We start from the raw sequence: 26,188 nt of genomic DNA on the forward strand, positions 1-26,188 counted from the left end.
ATCCCTTTCTCTGAGGCTTGTTCTGTTGCACAGTGAGGTGGTTCAAGGATGTGATCTACCAACTCTTGCTTTATTTCCATACACACACATATGCACGTGAGGTGGTTCAAGGATGTGAATCTACCAAATCTTGCTTTATTTCCATACACACACATATGCATATGCATGTTTTGTGGGGAGAAGGTTTTGCTTCATCTCTGTGAACTGGTTCACTGTGTAAGAGGGAGGGGAGAGTAGATTGCAGCAGCCCTGACTTCATTTGGCTCATTTTTCCTTGACATATGAGCAGTGGGCTGCTCATGTCACATCTTACTGCTCTGTCTATAGAAAGAAGGGCTTGGAAGTAAACTACTCCTGCCCTTTCTAACTTTCATTTGCATGATTAAAAATAGTTTTGTTAATAGATACAAAGCTTGAAAGAGACAGTCAAGAATAGAGATCTGAAAAACCTCTAGAAGCGATACCTGGTAGGAATAGTGAGAAGATGCTGATAGGGCTGGCTGCTTTTTCCATGTGTGGGAGAATGGTGGAGGACAACACTTCAGCCTGAGTACCACCAGCTGTATAAGCACTGGTCTCCTGGATTTGAATTTTCAGTGGAGTCTGGGGGAATGTTGACAAAAGCTGTGTTCAGAATCTTTTGAAATTTAAGAAACAGTTTGGGAACAACCCTGCCTATTTTTCAGCAAGAAGATTCATAGATGTGTTTGCTATAAATGAGCTGCAAGTGCTCAGCCAATATAAGTGGAATGCTAATGAATGAGGTGAAATATTCCTGTTTTTTCTAGAAGCAGCAGGACGAGTGGGTGGGAGTTGGTAACAGTGTGTGTTGAAGGGCAAGGGAAAACAAGCTGCTCTGCGAATTTAAGCAGCAATATGAGGACAATTGTATCTGTGAGAAGGCATTTATTTTTTTTTTCTGAATGTACCTGTTTTAGTAGAGGCCACATTTTTTGGCCTGGACTGTAATTGAATTGGATCTCTTCTCAGTAATTCAGTACTTAAATAAATCAAAATTAAAAAGTCCTTCCTGGAAGAAAACCTATTTCTGTTTTAACTATTTTGGTGAGTTGTTCTCTCTAGCTTGCTGCTTTCTGTGACATGCAGGAGCTGAATGTTAAACTTGTAATTTGTATTGTAACTTATTTAACACACAGTCCACAGTAAAAATTCTTTATGCTGCTGGTTGGTGAAGGAGGATATCTGATACCTGGAGCCTTGCAAATCACCTTTTTGTAGATAAAAATGAGAAATTTCTTGTTCTGAGAGATGCAAGGTGTAAGATTTTTGCTCTTTCAATGCGATATACTGAATATTATAATTGCCATGGTAGTTAGAAAGGTTTTTGCCTGATTTAAAAAAAAAAAAAAAATATTTTCACAAACTCCCACAGCTAATTCTTGTTTGCTTGTGTTCATTTTGCCTCCTGAATGGCTCTACAGGAGGAATTAATGTGATTCTGTGGAAAAATCTGAAAATGCACGGAGCTTGCAGACTTTCTAGCAGTATAATCATGTTTCCTGCCAAATGGCTTCCTTGCTTTGCGTCCATACAGGGCAGGCTGTGCTGCTGCTGGCTTTTCTCTGTGTAAACCTTTCTGCTCTGCTATCATCACCTACTATATTTTACTCAGAAATTCTTTCTTCTGTCTTCTGCTTTCACACTTTGTGTGCTGTCTAAGTTCCAGATCCAGGTTTAAAGCATCTTTCTAACTCTTAGCTACTGGCTTTTTCATCACCTGTTTGGTTCCACCTCTGTGTGCCTGCCTCTCCCCTCTTTGAGTTACCTTGAGGGGGGTTCTGCCATAGGTAACTCTGCATGTGTCATCGTTTGCAGTGACCTCAGATTGCTTGTCATCTCTCTGCTTCCTCATCCTTCCTATGTTGTTCATTCCTATGTTGTTCATTTACATCTTTAATGGTTCTCTGACCATGTTTTATTTTCCTAATAATCCTTCTAAATTTTAGGTAAGCCATCTGATCATTTTCCTGGCGATCTTCAAATTGCTTTGCTGTTTCTTCCCTGCAACAAACCTCCCTCTGTTTCAAGGGAGTTGGCTTTGTGGTTTTCTCTGCCTACAACTGCCTTTTCAATGATTGCTCCCTTTCTCTGCCTTACCAGCAGACTCCCCCCTTCTCCCAGCCTGTGGGTGATGTGTTGTTACTGAGCGCCTTTGCTGTTTCTCTTGGCCACAGAAGTTTGGTGCTTGTTGACAGAGGGGGCCAAGTCGGACAGTGCCCAGCACTGTGTTACTTTCTCAGCCCATGAGAAAGCTGGAGACCACTTCTGTGTACTTGCTCCCTTCAGCCTCAGTCCTTTTTGCTGCGGTTGCTGTGTTGACTGCTAGTCCACTGCACACTCGCTGTCGTGTTGCTTTCTGCTGCTTTATTAAGGGACAAACGGAAGGCCAGTGTGACCTTTTTCTGCTTAGTCTTCCAGGGCCAGTTTTTTAGGATAGACTAGATTGAAAATATATACAAACAGCAATCATAAGTGAAAATAACTGATACAAGGGTTTTTTTATCAAGAGTTTCAAATAAAAGCTAAAATCTCAAGCAGTGTATTGATCTGTGATCAGATAATTGCTGAGGTTTTAAATTAAGCTGGCTGTCTTTGCACTGAAGCAGTTGAGACACATTTCTGTGATCTTGTACTACTAGTTCTGCTGTGGGCTTGTTCTAGGATAGTCTTAGACCACAACCATAACCAGTCAATTTCAGTGCCCACATTGATGGTCCCCAATTTTATTTGATGCATTGTCAAATAAAAACCTCCTTTGTCTTAAACACAGGGATAGAATTTTCTACTCCAGGAAAGGTTTTTCACAAAGACAAAAAAACAAATTCCCCATCCCCCCCAAAAAAACCCAGCCCCTAGATATTTTGTTAGGGAGACTACTTCAGTGATGAATGACTGTGTACTGGGATCCTAAAGTGGAGTTTTCAGCAGTAACAACACTACTTTTGCGCTGCTTTGGATGTCTGAGACCCTGTAAAACTAAATGAAGGCTAAAAAACCATTCCCTGCAGATTCCCCTTAACTCATCACTAAAAAGGGACTATATAAATGTAACAGCCTAAAAAGTTTAGCTTAGCAAAACCTTAAAAGTTCCCAAATCTACTATCTTTTGTTTACAAAAGGTTCCCAATTATCATAGTATTAAACACATTCTCTATCACCCTAAACACTGATGACATGCTAAACCTGACTTAAAAGCTATCCGTAGGACACAAACATACCTACAGCCACTTATAAGCGCCTGTCCATTCAAACTGGTTCAAAAAATGGGTTAATCCTGCTAGACTTTGTGGTAACTAAGTTATCTGTCTTTCCACAACCACTATAAAATGGAGTAAACTGCATCATCTACTTTGGCTAATTTAACAGAGAGGTAATTGTGAGCTCACAGTTATTCTGCATCAGATTCATGCTGGTATGTGATGAAATAAGGCACCAGTTTTGTGTTAATGTTCATGGAATAAAGATTTGAAAATAAATCCTGTTTGTTATGTTTTGAAAAAAAATTTTTTTTTTTTTGTCTAGTCTGGTGGTGAAAAATTTTATGCAGGCCTTCATTAGTTCACACCTCTGTTACTGCAACTTCTTCATTATATTGTCATCAACATGTATGTCCTCTTCTTAGGGACCTTAGTCCAAACCGATGCTACAAAAATGTATTTATTGGAAAACAGTGTTAGGACACTTAAGAGCCATATAGCTCTAATGATGGTCATTATTCTTCTTCTCTATTTCAAATATCTTTATATCCTACCCATACAGATGCTGCGCCTCTGTTTTATTCCTGTACTGCTATGAACTTTTGATCTGTTTTATAATTACCATATGTTTTTATGGGACTATATAAATACATAACCATTTTATGGAAAGAAATACAAAATGGATATCCTATGCCAGTGATAATAGCAGAGTTAATGTTGTATAGAATATGTTCAGGTTTCTCCAAATTAACTATTTTTTTTCCCCCCCTTCACTTCAACAGAAATTGCCCAAGTTATTGCCTCTTACACAGCAACGGGTCCAGAACAGCTTACTCTTGCTCCTGGTCAGTTGATTCTTATCAGAAAGAAGAATCCAGGTGGCTGGTGGGAAGGAGAGCTCCAAGTTAGTTACTCTTTTTTTGAAATAAAATTCCATGTAAAAAAACTTGTAAGTTCTTAATAGATCAAAATGATGAATGCATCAATGATAAATAATTTTGAAAATTTTCTGCAATTAAGCATTTACAAATAAAATGCCTTTACAAAAATATACATACATTCCAATTCTTTGAACTTGAAATAACTTCGGAGGACAGCAGGAGGAAATCATTGTGCCTCATTGTAAGTCAAGGATACCCCTTTCACAAGGCAGACCCAGCTTGCAATCCACTCCCTTGTACATTTTCCTGGAGGCCCTTCAGATACAAGAAAGGAGTGGATTTTAGAGCGTATTGTTTTGGCTGCTTTTGAATCCTCCCAGTCGTGTGTCCAGTAGCCACTGTCATGTGAGCAAAAAAGCAGTTGTCATGTCAAGTGGTGGGGAAAGCCAGCCATGCAACAGGAGGGCACAGGACTGTTGGGTTAAGTGACAGGGTCTACTTGTATGTCCCGTTCCAATAGTGACCATGCGGATATGTGCATTTGGATCAGCTGATACCTGTGTGCCCTGTGAAAGCAGAAGAAATACAGGGGTATGTAGTCCTGAATGCTTTCCTAAGAAGCTTTCTAAATTGCTTCAGACAAAAATTTGGCTATCCCTTTTGTTGAAAGTGTTTTACCACAGTGGTTTTTGTAAGATGGCCGCCACTATTTCAGGTTGCTTAATGAATGTGAGAGTCTAATAGCCCCATCTCAGCAACAGCTCAATGTGAAGTGAGTGAAGAGAAAAGGTGTCTGTTGCAAGCATCAGATAGGAGAGAACTTTAGTGTCGTATTAGAAAATAATATGTAATGAAATATTTTAACTAGTTGTTTTTAAGTGTTGGACTTGACAATTTGGAAACTTTGATTCTCACTGACTTTCAGTGGCAAAAGCTGCCCCTGCTCCACCCCAGTACCACTAGATGAGGTTTTGTTTGGTTTTGGTTTTTTAACAGGGAATATTACATGAAAGAATGCAATTTATTTATTTTTGCAATGTGATGCTCAAACCAACCTGAATATTTTTTCCACATTACTACCTGCCCTTTTTGCCTTTCCTGGTGCTATTTTTTCATGTCTTGTGGAGAAATCATCTCCCAGGATTGCTTTGGGTTTCGTTCTCACTAACCTTTATGTTGTTGTTAACTTGTAGCTTTAAAGAGTCTCACATTAAATGTATTTTAAGACCAAAAATAAGCTTCATTGGGCAAGAGCTGTCACAATTACCACTTAGCAGCTAATGTGAGGGGTTTTTTTAAAAAAAATAATTTTTGGTTGTGTAAATACTCACGTAGCTTTGGATACCTTACTGTCTTACATATGGTTTTACAAGTTGTTGTTTACATATGGTTTTACAAGCTGGTTTTTTTTCTTCATTAGCAGTCCCCTACATATTCTTTTCATTCTCCTGTTCCAACACTGTAATGCTAGTTCTTGCTCCTTTGTTATGTGAGCACAAAGGCTAACACATCAGTATGGTGAAGTGGATTGAGGAATTGATTAAAAATAAAAGCAGCACCCCCTCCCCCCCAAAGTAGTGAAATGATGACAAGTTTTGGAGAAGGGCACTAATATTAACTTTTCTTTATACATTTAATTTCCAAGTGGCAGATTTTGTAGAACTGTATGTACAGTTCAGTTTTGGCCTCAACTAAATTTTGATGACACTTGTCTTAGGGGTCAGAGTGAAGGTAAAATGAGGCAAATGTGTTAAGCATTACATTGCCGGGTTTAATGCAGTCTTTCAGAATATCTTCAAATGAATGATCTCGATACACTTTAGATCAAGTGTTTTCTTTTTCAGTAAAGAAAAAGAGAGAGAAGAAAGAAGTTAAAGAATAGTATATGTGTTAGATGACTTTTTTAAACTAAAGTTATCATGTTTTGTTTTTAAAAGCAAAATTCTACATGCCCAAATTCCAACCTTAATCTAACAACACAAAAAGAGAATAAACAGTTAAAGTAATTCTTAATATAAATTTAATAGATTTAGAAGCTGAGATTTGATTCAAAGTTTTAGAATAACCTTTCTTACAGTAAGAATTTTTCTTCTGCTTTTATTTGCAATGAACAATGCAGTTGGCGAAATAACATGATGCAGTTTCTGTCAAATTCCTATCCTGCTTTGGTGACGCAAGCTTTGTCCCAGTATCCTGTCTCTGACAATGACTCATTGCAGCTGCTTTACAAGCTGTGGAGCACTGCAGTAGACCAGGTGTGTGGTAACTTGCTGCTCTCACAGCACACACACGTGGACCACCTGCACACTAATGTATGTGTGCACCATGTTTTCATACTCATGTTCTCTGATTAGATAGGCATGAGAACATCTAGTGTACTTTCCAAAACCTTAACACCTGTTAATTAAGATCATTTGGACAGTGCTTATCCATATGCATTTGTAGTTGCCAAAGCTTAATTTTTGTTTGATGGGAATCTGGTTTTAGGATTTTGTATTTGAATCCAAACTTTACCCATTTTTTCTTGCTATTATGTCTTGCTGGTTTTCTAGTGCTTGGTTAATGTGACATATGTTTATATTCTTTAGTTTGGGCAGGAGAGACTATCAAAAGTTTAGATACTGTTCCTTTAAAAGAAAAGAGGTACTTGGGATTCTTAATCTCTACTTTAACTACCACAATCTAGCTATCTATTTAAAGGTAATTCTTCGCATAATGAAAAAGCATTTAAATGCTGCCACTCGTTAATACAATAGCTAGCCTAATATTCTAGAGTTATGGTTTGAACAGAATCAGGAGAAATCTTTCAGAAGAATCAAGGTTGTAGTATTAATTATAAAGCACACAAAGTAGGAACAGTGTTAAGTGAGAAATCACTCAAATTAGTAGTAAATAACTACTGTTTAGATTTTATGGAAGTTTACTCCATGTAACAGACGTATCATAATATTAAACTATTGCCACAAAAATAGCTGACTTTTTCCTTATAAAATGCATTTTTCTTATTCTGAAATAGTCAGTGCGACTGCAAGTAGTTAAAATATTGGCTGAATTACCTTGACTAAGGATCTATTGATTTGCTTAATCCTCTTAAAGGAATTTTTTTTCTTTTTATTAGGCACGAGGGAAAAAACGGCAGATAGGATGGTTCCCTGCTAATTACGTAAAACTTCTGAGCCCTGGTACCAGTAAAACTACACCAACCGAGCTACCTAAATCAACAGCATTACCTTCAGGTAAGCAGTGTGGTTGCATTAACAAAGTTGCTTTTGTAATGTGTGTCATTTACAATAGGACTTCTAAAAATAATTTTGAACAATCAGTAGGATATTTAGTATCTGCTATACTGTGGTTAAACTCTTCATTTTAATTTTTTTTTCTTTTAAATGAGAAACATATACAATTGGTCTATGTATTTATGGTGGTGGTCTCTCAGGTATGAACTGTTAAGTGCGAAAAAGCCATCTGTGACATTACATCTTAAAGAGTAAAACATTCAAATGATCAGTCCTATTTGTTTGCACTAATTGTAGTAAAGGAGTTTTTAAAGGTCCGTGGGCTTAACAGTTGAGGCACCTCTTATTCAGAACCTTTTATTTTTCCTAAGGTGAAGTGTGAGAAAACCACTCAAATGAAGATGTAGCTTTTTGTCCTGTATAACTACTTATTTTAAGGTTTATGAAAGGATGCTAGACCATTATATTCTTAAAGCTATTTGTTACAGCTTCACCACAGGTAATATCAAACAGTCTCGTCGGACTACTGCAAGGTATAAAGGCGGGCAGAAGACTGAAAACAGGAAGTTCATTCCTTGCAACTGTTTCAGTCTTGAACCATTTTGGGCTTGTGAGTTGGTGTAGTAAAAACGATTCTTGTCAACCAAAATCATGTAGCATGGATGTACTTTTCTTCCATAAGCCACCCAAAAGACTTGACATGGCTGTCTACTGTCTGTTTGGATTTAGTTCGGGATGGTAGGGGGCAAAAGCTTGCTGCTTCCATTTTTTGACTATCATTAAAATGAAATAAATGTTTCGAAATGAAAAATGGTAATGAGCATAATTTTCTCCTTTAAATATGTATAAATGATTATCATACAGTTTACAGAACTAGAATAAAATGCCGAGGCACTAGTTTCATGTGTCATTGGTGTAAGTAAAAGTACTATATCAGAGAAGGCAAATGTTATAAATGGTGCTAAATGGCTTCTTGGATGATAGTCATAAAGATGCAGAAAATCAGACTTCTAATAAGACCGGTGAGTTTGGGTGTCGCAAATGAGTGGTTTAGGCTGCTTAAGAATCACAGCCAAAGGTATTAGAAAGCAAATTATTTTAATATAAATTTGTAAAAAGCCTCACAACAGAATTCAATGGCAAGGTCCACTCTATTACTTATTCAACATGGAAAAAGCATACAAAGAGAAATCAAATTATAATTGGGTTAGAACGATTTACGCATGGATTGGGGGAAATTATTTTTATGGCGTCAGGAAAATTGAATTGGGTTGGTGTGACTTATGTGTGGATTAGGGAAAGTGAGGGATACCCTCCCGTTGAGTCACGAGGTTCAGAGTGGACTCCCTTGCTTTCTAAACTCCTTCTCAGAGAGGAGTCTAGGTGCTGCTGAATCCAATCCTGGTCCCAGATTTGGTCAACAGTTTATGAATAAAGGAATTAAGTGTCGGGGATTCTGGTGTGGTGATGTAGTCTATGGTTTTGTGCTTTGTGTAACTTTAGGATGGCAACAATCCAATACAAAATGGCAGCAACTAAAATTCACTAGCACTATTAAAGTAAATCACAGTATTAGATCATACAATTTCCTAATAAAGTTTAACAATATAACAATTTAAAACTTAGTAAGATTCTCTAATTATGCATGCACAGACACACGGATGTAGATATAGAAACATGAAAAGATATAGATACAGATATATATATACACACACACACAAAGGTACCTGTTAAAAATTCCTGTTGAGTCTGGTGAAATACTCAATGTCGAATGCTTTGCATTTCTCAATGGGTGAGGGTTGAGCCACAAGGAGTAGGGGTTTCAGCCCATGTCCCATGCCAGTCTTCAGCAACAGTCCTCTGAGCTTATTGTGAACTTGAGAGTTCATGAGCTCTGAGAGGTGTCCCTCTCAGAGGGAGATGCTGGTTGCAGCCCACTGGGATCCAGGAGAGCTCAAAAGGCCTCGCTTGGGACTGCTGTTTGTAGGGTTGAGAGATGACTGACTTTAGGCATCAATGAACTTCAGTCCTGACCAGAATCCAGACAGATAATTTCTCAAGTCTCCAGTAGCACTGGTACCAGTCAGTCCAGGGTTGTCAGGAGATAATTAGTTAGTCCTGTTCTTGTTCCTCAGCCTGGTCAGGCAATCACATTCCTGATACAATCAGTGCCATTCTCTACTTCAGCTAAGCAAGAGTGCTTGGTACATTCAAGAGGCTCTCAGCCACCAAACTCTTTGTCAAAGGCCAAGGCTTGTGGGGCAACTGAATTTCTCCGGTTTTAGAGTGGTCCAGGTGCAAGGTGAGGAGAGTGGGGGGAAATGCACCACCACATTGTGTCCTGCAATTAAAATGGCAACTCAGCATTGAGACACACACATTTACAAGGCAATATGATGGGATTGGTTTTTTTTAAATTATTTCAGGTTTGACAGCCTGGGACTTTTCACACATGCTAATAAAACTTTTGCAGAATAAACTTTTTAGCACTTTTTTCACTGCCTACAGAGCATCAAAATCTTAATGGCATTCATTTTTATCAAATTCAACTTTGTTATAGACCTTTCATTTTGGAGGGCAAGAAGAAGAATCTATCTTTGCATTATGATAGATGGCCTCACAAACTGCATGGTAAATGTAAGAGGTTAAGTGGTTGATGCTTGAGAAGCATCTCCATAGAGAAAGTATGTTCGTGAGGAGACTTACTATAGCAAAAGACATGGAAAGCCTGAAGAAAACTATCTACAAGTGTTAAATAGTGCCCAATGTAGTATGTTGTGAAGGGTCTGAGAGTGTCATTACTGTCTGAGTTTTGAAGGTAGGGCATCATTCAGAAACTACTATCATTAAAGCCTCTGTTTCTTTTGTCATTTTGTTTTGATGTAGGTGCTCTCCATCTGCCATACTGTAATGCAAACTGCATGACTTCAAAAACTTTTTTAATTCTGTTGCATGAACACTTATGGTTTATACTTTGAGATTTTCTTAATTTCTGACTGCTTTGTATGTGTTCCCTTCTAAACTTGTGTCATGAACATGTCTTTCCTGGTGTTGGGAAATGAAAAGAACTGTTACTACTTGGAGCTAGTCAGGAATAAGGAAGTTCACCATATAGGAATAGTGGGAATCGTGTTTCAACCATTCTGCTTGTTTAAAAAAGGACAACATTATAGATTGTACCAATTGTGAGTGTTGCATAAGAACCTGGATTCCCTCTGCCGTTGCAGTAGGGCTAGTATTAATGAATAGACAATCTTTCTAAAGGGGAAACAAATGGCTAAGAGCAGTGGAGCTCAGAGAAGGTAGGCTATCGCTTGCTTCTGTAGTTAGCAGTGGCTAACTTGCTGGGACTACTACAAGAACTTCCTATATAGGACTAAGGTATATTCTAAGCTTTGTAAGTGTAAGTAAAAGTGAGGTCACTGCTTCAGGTTCAATTGAGGAGTCCTATGTCTTCAAGAATTCTCTTAAATTACCTCCCCAAGTTTAAGGTGATTCTTAGGATCCCATTGGACTATTTAGATATTCTGATGATACTACTGGACAGCACCAATTTTTATAAAGTTCTTTGAAGTAGAAGAGAATGATCTGAATGAATGAAAAATTCTTGAAAGAAATTAACTCTAGAATGGGTTACAAATCTATTAATGTACATATTGTATTCAAGAATGGTCTAGCTTAAACTTTTGATCACTCTTAATGTTAGTCATAACCTGCAAACCTGTAACAAGAATGTTGTAAAACAAATTCACGGGTAAAGTGAAATGTGAACATCTATGGTGTTCACACATTTAAACTTGTGTTAGCACAAAACTACTTAAAACAGGAGTACACCGTAATATGCATTTTATTAGAAATGCTGGGTTATCTACAGTAAGCCAGGAAAATGCACACTTCGGCTAGTTCATGTGTTAGGTGTGACAAATGACAGTGAGTGCACATTTATTTTTATTTATCCATTATATTTTCTTCTTTTTTTCCTTTTGTAAGTAACAAAGCTAAATATTGAGACATATGCAGAGGTCTTGTTAAAGGTGGAGCTTACTTGATTATGATGTTTGTGAACAGACACAAAGTATTAACTCAGTGGAGTTGAATAATTTCTGAAATACAAATTCCAAAAAGAGGAGCTATTTCACAAATTTAAATACATTGCTGTCTGAGTACAAGAATGAAAATACAACAAAATTTTAGGCTGAATGTAATAGAGAGAACTTGACAACAAGGCTAATTAGATAGAAGCCTTGTTTCTTAAGGCAAAATACCAGGAGCCCTGTGACTTGGCATATAGAAAACATCAGAGAATTAGAGGAAATTATATATCTAAATAAACAGTCCTGCTGCTTTAGAGAATTAAGAAAACTGCTCCATTATAATTGATCAGAAACTGCTGTATCCTGAGAACCAGTCAGATTTGATAAGTTTCGCAGTAAGGAAATAGAAAATAGGCTGCTGGAAGCAGTCTTGTGGTGCCAGAAGGGTAGCCTGAATGACCTAGGATGCTTTTTATTTTTCTCATCCTTTCCAAGATCTTTGTGTTCCTAATGCCTCAGTGGTAGTACAAGGATATCACCATTGGCTTTCTCTTGAATTATAGAGCCGTGTTGTGCTAGTTAGAAGAGAGTGCCTTTTTCAGGCTTTAGGTAGTGGAATGTAAAGTTTCCCAGACTTTTCTGTCCATTGACCAGTTCTGTTGGAAAGGATACTTTTCAGAACAGGTTGGTGAGGATGCAAAATGCTATTTTTATAAATGTACAGCAAATTTGATGCTTTTGTGGGCACGGAATATATGTATATATATATTTTTTTTTATATATGTATATATAAGTGAAAGGGAAGTGTCAATACAAAGCTAACATCCTTGAAGTATTTGACTTTTTGCTAAAATTTTGCTTTTTTCCAATCTTCTCCTACTGCTTGAGCACTTCTAAACAAAAATATCTTTGGTATACTTCCAGGCAGGTCACACTCTTCTCAGTTTGCAGTGCTGTGCTCTGCGCTCCCTAGTGTGATCCTGACCCCTCAGTAAGCTGACTGAGAGAGCAATGCTGCTAGGAAACTTTGTTTTTTTAAATCACCTCGAGCCAATTTGTTGAGGGCTCAGCTAAGCACCAGTACAGGTGCACAGGAGAGAGGGGCAGGACCGGTTCAGATCAGCACGGTATCTTGGAACTGTGCTGTGACATCTGTAGTGCTCGTAGTTGGTTTATGCATAGCTTATGTTTTCTGAAACGTTACCAGTGCGATAGACCTCTTCCTTTATCTTACAGTGTGCCAGGTAATTGGCATGTATGACTACACTGCACAGAATGATGATGAGCTAGCGTTCAATAAAGGCCAGATTATAAACGTCCTTAACAAGGAAGACCCAGACTGGTGGAAAGGGGAGGTGAATGGACAAGTGGGTCTCTTTCCATCCAACTATGTGAAGCTGACAACAGACATGGACCCAAGCCAGCAATGTAAGTCACCCTCTCTGCTGCTGTGGTGTGATTATTTGTGTAGTACTTTAAGATGAAACATGCAGCATTGCTGTGATTCTGCTGTGGTTTGCAGAACTCAAAGCTTCACCACTGCTGCACTTGTCAAAGTCTCTTTGAAGACCTTCTGTAATGCAAACCTTATTTTATGTTTGTTTTATTTTTAGTTCCCATCCCCTTTGTAGCATGTTACCCTTTATCATTTTTGCACCATGCTGTTTACATGCCTGACTCATTTTCCTAGCTTGAATTTGCTCATTGTTTTGTTTTGCTTATGTGTTGTTTTCCTCCTTTTTCTAGGAATCATATGTTGTCCATCCCCCACTCAGGCTTGAAAGTCCTCAAAGAGACCCACTATCCCATATCACTGCCCAGAGGGATGATGGGAGATGCAGCCTTGATCATGTGGCTTCCAGCATGATCATCTACTGCCTTCTGAGTAGAAGAACACACTGCAGAGCAGTTTACCTCATTTTACATTAGTTGCATGTAATCGCAATGTTTGAGTTAATTACCTACAGATATAGACGCAAAATTAAAATGAAACAAAAAAAACCACAAAAAAACCAGAGGATAGTGGGTCCTTTTGTGGCTTTCATAGTTACCAAACTAATTTTTCCACCTTTGCACAGGTGCTTTCCATAGTTTTAAAATTATTTTAAAATATATATTTTAGCCTTTTAAAGGAAAAGTATAAATTTAATTTTTTCATTGCAATTTTGTTCGTGCAAAAAGACCCACTATCAAGGAATGCTGCATGTGCTATTAAAATTGTTCCAAATGTCCATAAATTTGAGACTTTATGTATCTTTCTTTTTTATTGTTCACTTGTCCAGTGTTGTCAATATGTCGTCTTTTTTTTTCCTTTTTTTAATTACAAAAGAACAGAAGGAGTTAAACCAGTTTAAGGAACTTTAAATGTGCCCAATTACAGATAAGGTATTTTGTTGTAGTTATTGTACTGTATGTATCAGGTGTTCCTTGTTGAGTGTGTAATACATTGTGGAGAGAAGAAATTAACTTCCTTCCAATGCAAGAGATATTAACCTTGCATAATATTGTTATCCCAGTTATGTTAATTTTATTTTGCACATTACTTGTAGCTGCATACAGTTAGAAAATACCCTGGTTTATGTTTGTCTCAGATGTTTTGTTTTTTGCATTTTCGTATCGGAGATTAACAGAATGCTACATTCATGTGGGATTTGAGAATTAACTTCTTTCATCTTGGTTACATGAAGTTTGATTTCTCATTTTTACTTTCTTATGACTATGGAACAACACATTTTGAACAAGTAATTTTCCTGACAAGAACGAATGTATAGAAATATCTCCCTGCAATTAATTTCCAATGTTTACATTTTTTTAAACTAGACTGTGGAATTTATACAAATTAATATTAAACGGAGCTTACAGTCAAGTTTATGTAGTAGATGTGCTGTAGCTAAGCCATGTTTGTCTTTCCAGCATTAGTTACAAGCTCTTAATGAAATGCCTGGTGCTGTCAGTGCAGAAACCCTCTCTTCCCAATGCCTCAAGCACAATATAGCCATCCTACTAATTACTTTACCATTTAGTTTTGTTCTGGTTTATGTATTTCATTTCTTTCAAAATTTCATGCTGGCAGTGTTGTAGCATTTCTGATCCTACCCCATCTCCCTCCGTCTGACCTGTCATGCAGTGCAAAGAACAAGTGAAGCTCCTTACTCAGTTGCACTTCAGTATTTCATCAATATGAATGTAAATTATATAAATACATAAAAACCTGCAGCTTTAACAACTGTAATACAGCCTTTAAAATTAGTTACATGTATAGATAATTAAATTCTTCATATAAAAGGTAGACTAAAATGTGTTTGTTGTCTTGTTGCTGTGTACACACAGAATTCACCAAGTGGCATTAGCGCATGTAATGAATTTTCCACCAGAATAGCCTGAAGCCCACTTGTTTATTTTCAGGATGACACTTGTCTTGTTTCTTTGAATATTATTTCAAGATAATTACTCAGATTGATCATGATTATCTGCAACCTTTTCCACCTTTTTTTATTCAATGCTTTCTACATGTTACAAATCAGTTGATATTTTTGGACACTATACTGATAGATGAATTAAGAATACTTTGTTGTTTTACTATGGGTTTACATTGACTTAGGCTCTGCGTTTTATGCCAGAAGGTCTAGTCTTAAAACATGCACAATTGCACAGATTTTCTTTCTTTTTAGGATAGTATTTAACATGCACAAATTCTTCATTTACCTCTATGCCATTAAAAAAAAAAAAAGATTTCTTCACCACCATAGCAACTTTCTGAAAAATATGCTGCCTAGTGTGACAGAAACTGAACAGAACATAATACTTGTATTCTTCAGTGCCCATTGTTTTGCTTACTGAGAATGCTGCAGCCAGATTTTACTCCACTATTTCAATATTTTGTGCATTAAAATGTTATTTTAATGAAAGAGTATCTCTATTTCCCAGAATGAGCTGTTTTGTTGAAAGACTTATAAATTGACTAAAAGTATTTGTCCTAAGGGACATTTTGGTTTTATGACTCCAGGCCAGAAACATACTTTGAAATATTTGCAAAGTATGTTTCTTGAAATATTGGCAATCCTTTGGATATAGGGGATTCAGATGCTGCTTTTTTTTTCTCCCCATTAATTCAAGCGAGCAGAAAAATAAAGCTATTTGAATAATCTGCAGGCTACATGTTTCCTAACATGCTGCTTAAAAATGCTGAGAGTGATGGCTCATGAAAGGTTTTCAAAATCACAGTGCTCTGAAAGTTCTTGGGGTCAGTTTTCCGCTGAAGTGAGAAGCACAACCTGAAGTTGTCCCTCTGTAGGCAGAGACACACACGCACTGGTGTATGTTGTGCCAGGACTCCTCAGACGGAGGAGTACTGTGTATTACCCAACAGAGCAACAGCTTCATCAGTCCGTCTGTAGTTGAGAATAGTTAACTCACAAAATCCTCAAAATGTATTTAAAATGTCCTAGACTAAGATATTCAAACTATTGTGGCTTATATCGACATACACTCTTGAAATACCTATCATGTTTATTTACTCAATTATTAAAGTTCTTAAGTGTACTGTTATAGCTTGGCATGATAGTGTTTAATCTTCCTCATAATCGGTTATTTCCCTTGAGTAGCAGGGAACTAGGTATTGCACTTTTTCTTACCTATCTGGATTTTTGTTTATATATATCATTGAGAAAGGGAGTATGAAAGCAATTCTTTAATAAAGAAAATGGATTCTTTCCATCAAAAAAATAGTTTTTCAGGGTTGTGTCTCAATCCAGTTTTGACCCTCTCTCCGCCTTCCTGCTTCATCTGAACAGATCTTTAACCTCCTAAGGCACACGGTCCCCTCCCAAAGCCACAGATCCAGACTGCAGCAAGGAAACCTATTTCCAAAAAAATGCTTGCCTGCTGTGATAGAAATGTGCTCACACTCTTGTTGCTTTGGTGTTTGAATTTGTGGCTGCAAAGCCAACAAGCACTAGTCCCAGTCAAGGCTGAAACAAGATTTTCATAGACAAAACTGAGAATCCATTCAGATGATTTTCAATTTTATTTGTATTTTAAGTGAACATTAAGAAAAAGAGCAGTCTCACTGCTGCCTATTCAATTGAATGCATTCTTTATATTAATTTTCACTTGTGAAGTACCTTTTCCCTTTGTACAGGAGCTCAGGAAAAGGAGCTGTCACTCAAGGGTTGTAGAGGAGACTGGATTTAGAGACCACTCCAAGTGGTGGTGGGTTTTTTTCTTCACAGTTTTTCTGTTTACCTTGAGAAGAATTGCTTCTGTATTCAGCTGATGAGGAAGAATTTCCTTGAATGTTTTTGCTGGGGGGGATTTGTTAATATCAGTTCTAATGCTTTAGATCTGTCCAAGACAACTCAGAGTCTAAGATGTGGGTTTATCAAGAAGTGCTTTCCTTCGTATTCAGGATCAGTTTTATTTGAGTCTCAATTCTTTTGGAGCCTCAATGGTGTCTCTTTCAGTCCCTGTGAGCTCACTGAACACATCTTAAAATGGCCTATTACTGTAACCTTCCCGCAAGGCAGCAAAGTAACTGCATGTTCTGGTTTTGTTCTCTGGTTTTAAAGCTGTTCTTCTTAGTTCTTCATGATTATTGACTCCAGCTATTTAACCGCTTATTAAATAGCTTCTTATATGCAGTCCTCTTCTGATTACAACAAATGGCTTATTTCTACCTTTTTTTTTTAGACAACTTTAGTAAGTCCAGGGACAATATAGCTCAAATATTATTTAATCAGTTGAATTGCAAGCTAAGTGCATGCACGCAGACAACTGCGTAACAAGGTGCTACTTACCTAAATAAGAGAGCGCTGAGGCAACCTTTTGATTCCAAACCCTGAAAGAATGTTTTCAGAAGGTTGTCCTGGACGCAGTTAAAAACGTAAATTATTTTCATGAAGACTTTTGTACTTGTTTCTTTGATAGCTTGCAAAGGAGTACTTTACCATGAATAAGGATTCATTTGGAGTTACTGTCCATGTGAGGAGAAATCGTGAGAGTTATCTTAACTATCCGGCGTAACAAGCATAATTCTGATATACACAATGAGTTTCTATAGCTTGGTACAGCAAGTTTCATAGCTGTTTCATTCCCCTTCCCTTTCCATACATCTTAATTTGGAAACTTCTTTTAAAAAAAACCCAAAACCCAACAAGTACCCCCGTAGCCCTGCAGTGCTCCTCCTCAGCACAAAATTCAGATTGCAGGGTCTGCATAGAACCAGAAACTAATTTGAATCAAAACTGTAACTCTTCTTCTGTAACTTCTATTAATCCTGTGGAGCAGCACGGAATAAGAAGTCAGATTTTAGAACAAGTTCGTTCTTGTGGAATAATTTTATTTAAGTGTTTCATGGAAAAGGTAGCTGCTGGTATCTATAGGCGGAAAGATGTTTGTACCCCAGGTAGATGTGCAACAGCAAGTGGGTGTAGAGCTTTTAGAAAGTGTTGGATTCCCTATGGCCTTGGGGTGCTCCTTGGTCACGGGATTTGTCTCCATTTTCTAGCACAAGTTTCTCATTTGTTTCTTCATGCCCTACCTACCTTTTTGAGCCTGACCCCCTCGGCAGCGGCTGGCCCTAGCAGCCAGAAGGCGGCTCTGTGCCTGTATGCCGTTCGGTTCCCCACTTCTGTGTTTGGTCTGTCCAGGTACCAGTTTGCACTCCCAGAGCGCTGACCTGAAGCTGCCGGCTCGGCCGATACCCACCAGTGTACGGCTGTGAACTGGTGCCCGCGCTAGCAGAGTGCTAGTCTGAAGCGGGCTCAAATCAGCGTCACAGATAAAGGTTTTCTGTGCCCTGGCCTAGATGGCTGCAACTGGATTCATGCTCTCTCCGTCACACTCATGCTGCCGAGTGCAGTTTTCTCTGCTGACTTGTTTTGTATATTGGAGTAATTCTGGATCCAAATGAGTGTTAAAATAAATCTAGTTTGATTCCTTCACTTTAATTCTGGGTGGGGTGGGGTGGTGGAAGATCTGAAGCCAGGAATGATGATGGCTGGAGGTCTGCCTGAGAAAAGTGAAAATAATAATAAAATATCGTATTTTAACTTCTAGTATACTACATTTAGTTACAACATTTCTGACTCCAAGTGAAATACCTATACAGCATCTTTATTTTTGCGGAAGGCAATGTAAAATTGGAGTGTTGCAGTTCCTTCAGCTTGGATCTGTGGCTGATGCTCATGACTGATTTGCTGTTACTGTACAGTAAGTGGTTAGGGCCTCACGATAGGTCCTGGGTCATAACTCAGAGGTGAGATTTACCTCATGGGAGAGAAACCAGTGCAGGAACTGGTTAACTCAGCCTATTTAAATTTTTAGATGCATCCATTGCCTCACATGTAGGATTTTACTCTCTCCAAGCAGATTCTGGAAAGGGAGTGGTAGACGTGTTCTGTTTTTTTCTGAAAGGATTTAGTAGGTTTCCTTCCCAGCTGGCTCACCTTTCTTCTTTACCTCCTTCCTTTGATTGAATACTAAAACTTTTTTTTTTTTGGTAAAAATTAAGTTATTAACCTAAAACTCCACAGAAAGATTTTGCTATGGCAAAATGAAGATGATGGTAGTGTATTACAAACGTATGTTGTTGAGGACTACAAAACTTGCCTTTAGCACTCAGGCATGTTCTAGAATTAAAAAAAAAAAAGAGAAAAAGGAAAATGTAGATGGTTATGAAAGGTCCTCGAGGCTGTTGGTTGGCCTGTGTGGCTTGGCAGTGGCAATCCCTTCACCTGATAATAGCTGACTGGTGTAACGTGTTGGTAGCATCTGGTCTTGACTAAAACAAAGTAATGCTTCATATTTTGCAAGTGGGACTTTTTGGACTTGTTTCTAGATCCCACTTCCATCCATCCCAGAGGAAAACGCTCTGCTCTACCAATAAACTCAACCAGTCCAGCTGAGAAATTGTAAACATCTGACATTGTTGAAAATAGCTGTGAAATGGGATTTTGCATCACAGAAGCTTGAAAAGGAGAGATCAGTTTGATCACCTGTGCTGTCCTCAGCAAAAGCTTGAGATAGTTTCTCAGTGGAAGGGTCCATCCCACAAGATATTTACAGGAAATTGGTGGTTGCATCTGAAGCTACTTAATAAGAAGACTGAATGGTGAAATACTGTAATTTGAGTGAAGGAATGCTATCATGGTGCCAGGAGTGCTGTTTCTCCCCACATAAGCTTTTGGAGGAAAACTGTGATATTTTTTGCTGCTTCTGGTTTTCTATAATAGAACAGATTCCTGCCTACTGTGATCTTGTCATTATGGACTGAGCCAGCGTGGGGTTTACAGTGAAATCTGGTGGTTACATTGTTTAGAAAAATCCCTCCCAACTAGAAGAAATCGGAAGTTGTGCCCATGTAGGAAGATCAGTGAGTTCTACAGCAGAACCTTCCTTCTGAAAAAGCAGCCTCTCTTGCGCATTGCTTTCAAGCTTAGTGGTTAGCTCTGTAAAACCTATATTTTCAGGTCTGACTTTGTAAGGAAAAGGAACAAGTTCACTTCTTAGAATGATATTTGAAATTATTTGTTACGTTTCTAGAATCCCTTAGTCCTACAGGCCCTGTGGTGATAGGAGGCCAAAGCACAGATTTATAGATAGAGCATTTGTACATCGGTTCTGTAAGTCCAGAGAGAGCAACCAGTCTGGTGAGTGTGTGCGATGCCTCTGCTTGGGGTCGTACTGGTTATTCAATTGAAGGGCAGAAATTTGTGTATTCACACTACAAGTTAGCTATTGTAATTTCCCCATTCTTTTCTGAGTTTACTAGGTTGCTTGTAGCTCAGGATTCAAATTGGGCACCTTCCAGATGGGATCCAACACTCTACTGTCTCAGAGCGAGAGAGAAAATATGAAAGAATGAGGCACTCAATAACTGAAAAGACAAATTCCAGTGCCTGATTTTAAGTACCTGAATGGCTGTATGCATGAGGGACTATCTGTGTGCTTTAAGTTAGAAACATTAAGCAATTCTACACTGTGGTAAGGTCCCGTATTCTACCCACGGCAGAGCTTTCCCATCTGTCGGTGCAAATGTCTGAAATCAAGGCCACTTTCTAGCCCTTAGCAGGAGTCTCTTTTAGTGGATTGAATTAACAAATGATATTATTACAGCTGCAAGTGGAATTTGGATGTTCCTAAAAGTACTTTGCACAGTACTTTGGCATCCATGAAAAACTAGCTAGAGCCCTATGGCCTGACATTTCCCCTTGGAAAGGAACCCAGTTCTTCTTTGGTGTTTTTAATACAAAGACAAGAAAAATCTTAGTGCTTTTGCACCTCATGAAGAAAATCCTTTATCAGAGAAGTCTCCTGCATGTTCTGCTCAGATTGAAGCAGGCTATTTTCCAAAATGTTTAGTGTTCAAAAGTAGACCATTTGTTGAAGTTCAGAGTAGTCCATCTACGTCCCAGTTGGCTGGCTGGCAAGCTAGCTGCTAAAATATATTATGATTCAAAATGTTAAATGCTTCCTTTAAAAGGCTCGTAGTTGGAAACCACACTTCAAACCAAGGTCATCAGCATCTTTGAACAGTAAACTTCCCCAGCCTCTAGAGAAAAATAATTAAACACTTTGTTCACTTTTAATGAAGCTGACAGTGCATGGGGAGAACTAATTCTGTTCATGATACCTCTGATTTACATGAAAACTAAGAAATGCTCTGAAAGCAGCCGTTTATTAAACAGTAGTGAAACTTTTGGCTTTTGAAATGTGCCTTAGTGCTTTGATTATTTTGGCATAAAATTGGCAATTCCCAAAACCTACCTTTTTATTTCAAGCAAAGTTTCAGCTGCGTGTTCTAAAGGACTGCAATGTACTGCGATGTACTGTATCTCAAAGGAGCATTATCAATATGCTTACGCTTCCAATCTGATCTGTTCTCAGCTTCTTAATCATAGAGGAAACTACCTTGACTGTCTGTATCTACTTTTTTTTCCCCCCAAATTTTAAAGTCAGATCTATCATTACCTTTTCAGGAGCACAGATTAGTTGAAGCAGCAGTTGAAGATAGTCCATGAAAAACTTAATGGTGACACATGTGGACCTTGCTAGTGGCACAGTGCAAAATCAGCTCCTGAGTTGTATTCAGGAAGCTAAAAACGCAATAAATCATATCGAAGTATTAACTCTACATGCAAAGAACTGAAGGAGTTGTCTGGGGTGTGATGTGATTAGGAGCAGTAGTGGTTCACTTTGTGAAAGCATATGCAAACATCTGATCTAAAAACATCCCTGTCAGATCTCAGTAGGTTGGTGTCATTGTTGATGCTGGTGAACAATGTAAAAAAACCAGCCTTGACGTTTTAAACCCCATAAAGTGAAGGTCCCATTGAATATTTTTCGGTCAGAACTTTTTCCACAAGGAAAGGTTGTTTCAATGGAGAATATACTGAATTTGCCCATATGTCACTGAGGGGTGGGGGAAAGAATTAAACTGAAGAATTTTGATTGTGTAGAAATAGTTGTAAACAGTACATTTTTAAAGCAAAATGTTTTCAACCTGTTTGAAATCACCTTTGCTTTCTGAAATGCATTTTTTTAATGCAGAAAAGTAATAAAAATATTTTTTAATGTGAAACTGGAAGAAAACATTCTGCTTGCCAGTCTCAGAAGAATTTAATTAAGCTCAGCTGAAAAATACTAGCTTACAGGAAAAAAATTGGAATTAAATGTTCTGTTCTAATTCAGAATAGAAAATAAAGTTTGAGATTCTAGAATTTATACAAAAATTCTAGCATCTACACAGGATAAACACAAGGGAAGTTATTTGCAAAAATTAAAGGACAAAACTGATGGAAGAGGAGTTCTTAGTTACAAACTTTTCCCGTGCTTTTAAAGAGAAAGGAGAACAATAATAAACCTCTTTGGCTTGGCCTATGAATTAGTGAAATCTGTGGAGCGATCTCCATGGACCTTTATGTGTTCTGACCCAAGTCCTTCAAAAATTTAGAAGCAATTTTTAGTTGGAGTGTGAAGAAGTAAATAAGCCTTGCAGGACCTTCTTGATTAGGATGCCTACTTTGACAGAAGGATGAAGGCTAACCTTGAATTTAGAGTCTACGCTAAATAAGCTGGAATTCCAAAGTGCCCATCGGACCATAAAGGTCACTGTAGCACTCTTTCCTAATTTTTTCCCTTTTGAGATACCTCTAGATTTTCTTTGGCAGTAATACCACATGAAGTCTTTGCCCCTTTTTTTATTAAGAGCCGTCCATTTGGGGATTTGTTTTACAGTGTGGCTCCGGCTGAATGACACAACTAAAGGGGACAGTAAACTTTCGGAGTGAGCTTGGAAATGGACAGGTAGAGGTGAGGAGGACTTTTAAGCTTTGCCACCAGAGAAAGGTTATCACTTAGTAGTGGCCTTTATCTTAAAAAAAAAAAAAAAAAAGGTGTTAAATACAATGTTTTGAGTCACAAAGAGATGAAACATTGTTAACGTTGTGCCTTTACATGTGAATAATGATTAAGTGAATAGGCAGTAGTTGCTGTTGATTATGTATTATTTGAACTACTACAGATCTGAATCAATTTGCAAACAACCGTAAGTAAAATCTAGGATCCTGTTGTGTTTTCCAGGGTGTGCAGACTTGCATCTTCTGGATATGTTGACGCCTACCGAAAGAAAAAGGCAGGGATACATCCATGAGCTCATTGTCACGGAAGAGAACTATGTAAACGATCTGCAGTTGGTCACCGAGGTAAGAAGGCACAGCAGCTTTAGGAGCAGGTTTTAGTCACTCATCTTTTTAAAGTAAATTGGATCAATAATTTCACTGTGCAAACTCATTTTAGATCACTGCTGTGTTTGGCTTCCGAGGGATGATCTGTATTAAATTTTCATATATCTCTCTCTGTATCTGTAGATATATTTAGATATATATGCATGCATGTATGGGTGTGGGGGCAACTAATGCTAATCCCTTGTGTTACTGTCATGAAAACACTGACGTTTAAAGTATCATTCTAGTAAACCCTTTTTGCTCCTGATTTGCAATGTTTATTTCTCGTGTGAGTTCGTAAAGCTTGAAGCACTATATATGCCAGTTTCCACATTCACGGTGGTACTCAGTTATCACTTACAGTGATTTTCTTTAAATGTTACAAGGTGTATCCCTTATGTAGAAAAAAAAGGGAATTCGTACAGGCAACTGACATGGAAGATTCCTTTGACTGGGAGGGAAAGCCTTTTTTTGAAAGAGGACAAGATTTGCGAACCTGAGACACTATGAGATAAATCAGAACTTCCATAAACAAGTCCAAAGTAGAATGTATTTTAAGTTGTATTATCAAAGTAATCCTGGGATATTCTGCAGGAGACCTCTGAGTAAAATTCCCAAGTTTCAAACAGATTACCCAGGTCATAATTAACACCACCAACACAAATTTAGAGTATTCTCTTTTAAAGCCATATGCCGCTCACAAACATTATCAGGGAACACTATGGATACCTAGGGCACAGCACATGTTTGAAGTCTGTTCCACTGAATGTCAAGTGCTACTCTGATGTAAAGTTTTCTCACCTCCAGACTAAGGAAGTGAGCATCATGAGTCTTATTCGCTTTGTGTATACTTAACATCTACTTTCTAAATTGCTTAATTTTCTGAATCTATAGATCTTCCAGAAACCACTAATGGAATCTGAGCTGCTAACAGAAAAAGAAGTTGCTATGATTTTTGTTAATTGGAAGGAGCTGATTATGTGCAATATAAAACTACTGAAGTGAGTTGTTTGGTTTTTTTCCCCTCGTACTTAGCAATAACAAAATCATGGGCCTCTCCCCCCATGTCTCCTTTTAGCTGCATGAAAATATTTGCCACTTACGCAAGTAAGTAACCAAAAGGGCCGTGCGTTTTTCCCTGCTGGAAAAAGCAAAATATTAACAATGTTTGCTACGACTTGTTGTTGTTGTTGAAAAAAAATCCAGCAGTTCTTTGATGAGTAAGTATTTGCACTTACTTTGCTCTTGGTGTACTTGCGCTCCAGAAGGCAAGATCAACCTCTGCTGAAGAGTAGCGCCTGCCAAGGCTACCCACACTCCTGCCATAGACTTTCCTTCCTCTGTCTCTGTCACATCCCATACCCAGTTCCAGCCTTGTTATCTGTGAGCGCAAAGAAGGCACAACAACCTCTGCCTCCCTTACTCTGAGTTAGCTGATGTATTCCTTTAGTTATTGTAGGCTTATAGCACCTGAATGAGCTGTTTTGTGAGAAGTGGTGCCAACAAAGCCTGGTTTCCTATGGATTTGTGTCCAGTGTAGCCTGCACCCTTCCTTCCAAAGTCTCCAACTACTGCGACCCCAAATCTCTGCCATGAAACTCCACGCAGTGCAAGTACCCTTATTTCTCCCTTCATTCTCTGTGGCCTCTGATGGATCCAGTCTTCCTACTTGCATCCTCCTCACCCATCCCTTCTGCTTCAGCAAGACACAGCGATCGCTGTGGCTGGTTTGGAGGCACGTGCACACAGGTTGCTTATCTGGTCATTGCCAGAGAAACTGAGTAAGGATTGAGTTAAACCTGCATCTTCATAAGCAAGAGGATTAATAAAGTTCCTCTCTTCCCTACCGAGCTTCTAATTTTTGTTGAACTTGTAGGGATTTTATAATCATTTAGGTTGTAAGATACCCTTAAGATCATCAAGTCCATAACTTTGAGGTATCTCCTTTTTTGTAAAATGTATTTGAAAATGGCCCACAAGTTGAAAAGTTATGACAGTGGTGGGACAAATGCAGGAAGCTCAATGACAATAAAAATCCTTTCCTTAGGAAACCAGGCTAAAAACTAGAAGTAGCTTTGGGCTTAAAGTAGTGGTAAGGTTTTTATCTCTCATTCACAAGCATATCTGTTACTCTCTAAACTAATAGAAAAGGAAATTGCATTCCTTTTTATATTGTATCTGATCTGGCATTGCATCAAGTTAATGTCAAATAACAGTTCAGTTGCCACAAGAGGGAAAAATGTTGTTGGCTGAAGGCACAATCTTGATTATTGTATTCTTACAATATGCAGTAAGTCTTATGGCTGATATGTTTATTATTCAGGGGTCTCTTTATTTCAATAATGCCTAAAAAAATCAAACCACTTAATAAATAAGGAATCATTCTTTAGTGGTCTGCTTATAAAACACCCATGACCTTTTCATGTTTAGGGCTTTGCGTGTGCGTAAGAAGATGTCAGGAGAGAAGATGCCAGTGAAAATGATTGGTGACATACTGACAGCTCAGCTGCCACACATGCAGCCTTACATTCGGTTCTGTAGCTGCCAGCTGAACGGGGCAGCACTCATCCAGCAGAAGACAGATGAAGTCCCTGAGTTCAAGGAGTTTGTTAAAGTAAGAAAAGAAGCACTCGCTGTGAATTTTGTACACTGTAAATTTAGCTCGTCATTTCACTAACTTGCAATACATAGTCTCAAATAGTGCTCTGTGTTGGGCTAGAATGAAGAATCTCCAGACTTAAGCACTCATTGAAGGAGTACATGTTTTCATTGAAGGAATAAATTTTTTAAAACGACTACAGAGCCATAAAATACTTTGTTTAATAATGGTTTTGCTGTAAAATGCTGAGACAGTAAGAAGAGGCCTTTCTCATGTACAGACAAGGTGAAGAATATGCTGTGAACAAGAAATTCTACTGTACTGATACTGTTTATGATCCACAAACAGATTTAGCTGAGGCATGGTGTTGATTTGTTGCCTTACCTTTTTCTTTCTTGGAGGAGCTCATTTTGCAGGGTTTTAAACAAACTGACTAACACCATTTTACCTCTCTAATGTTTCAGAGGTTAGCAATGGATCCTCGCTGTAAAGGAATG

General features: G+C 38.1%; 1 protein-coding gene across 1 annotated transcript in view; it reads left to right on the top strand.

Moving 5' to 3' along the window:
- Nucleotides 1–4,000: 4,000 nt before the first annotated feature.
- The window catches only part of LOC104624414 (intersectin-1-like), a gene marked incomplete at its 5' end in the record, with an annotated part of 30,239 nt that continues 8,051 nt past the window's right edge, over nt 4,001–26,188 (top strand). The window contains 7 exon segments of the mRNA XM_010291781.1: nt 4,001–4,122; nt 7,218–7,335; nt 12,606–12,797; nt 22,950–23,071; nt 23,987–24,093; nt 25,523–25,706; nt 26,156–26,188. Of these exon segments, the coding sequence (XP_010290083.1) occupies nt 4,001–4,122; nt 7,218–7,335; nt 12,606–12,797; nt 22,950–23,071; nt 23,987–24,093; nt 25,523–25,706; nt 26,156–26,188 (878 nt within the window).

This window comes from Phaethon lepturus, unplaced genomic scaffold, assembly GCF_000687285.1.
Source record: "Phaethon lepturus isolate BGI_N335 unplaced genomic scaffold, ASM68728v1 scaffold9970, whole genome shotgun sequence".
NCBI lineage: Eukaryota > Metazoa > Chordata > Aves > Phaethontiformes > Phaethontidae > Phaethon > Phaethon lepturus.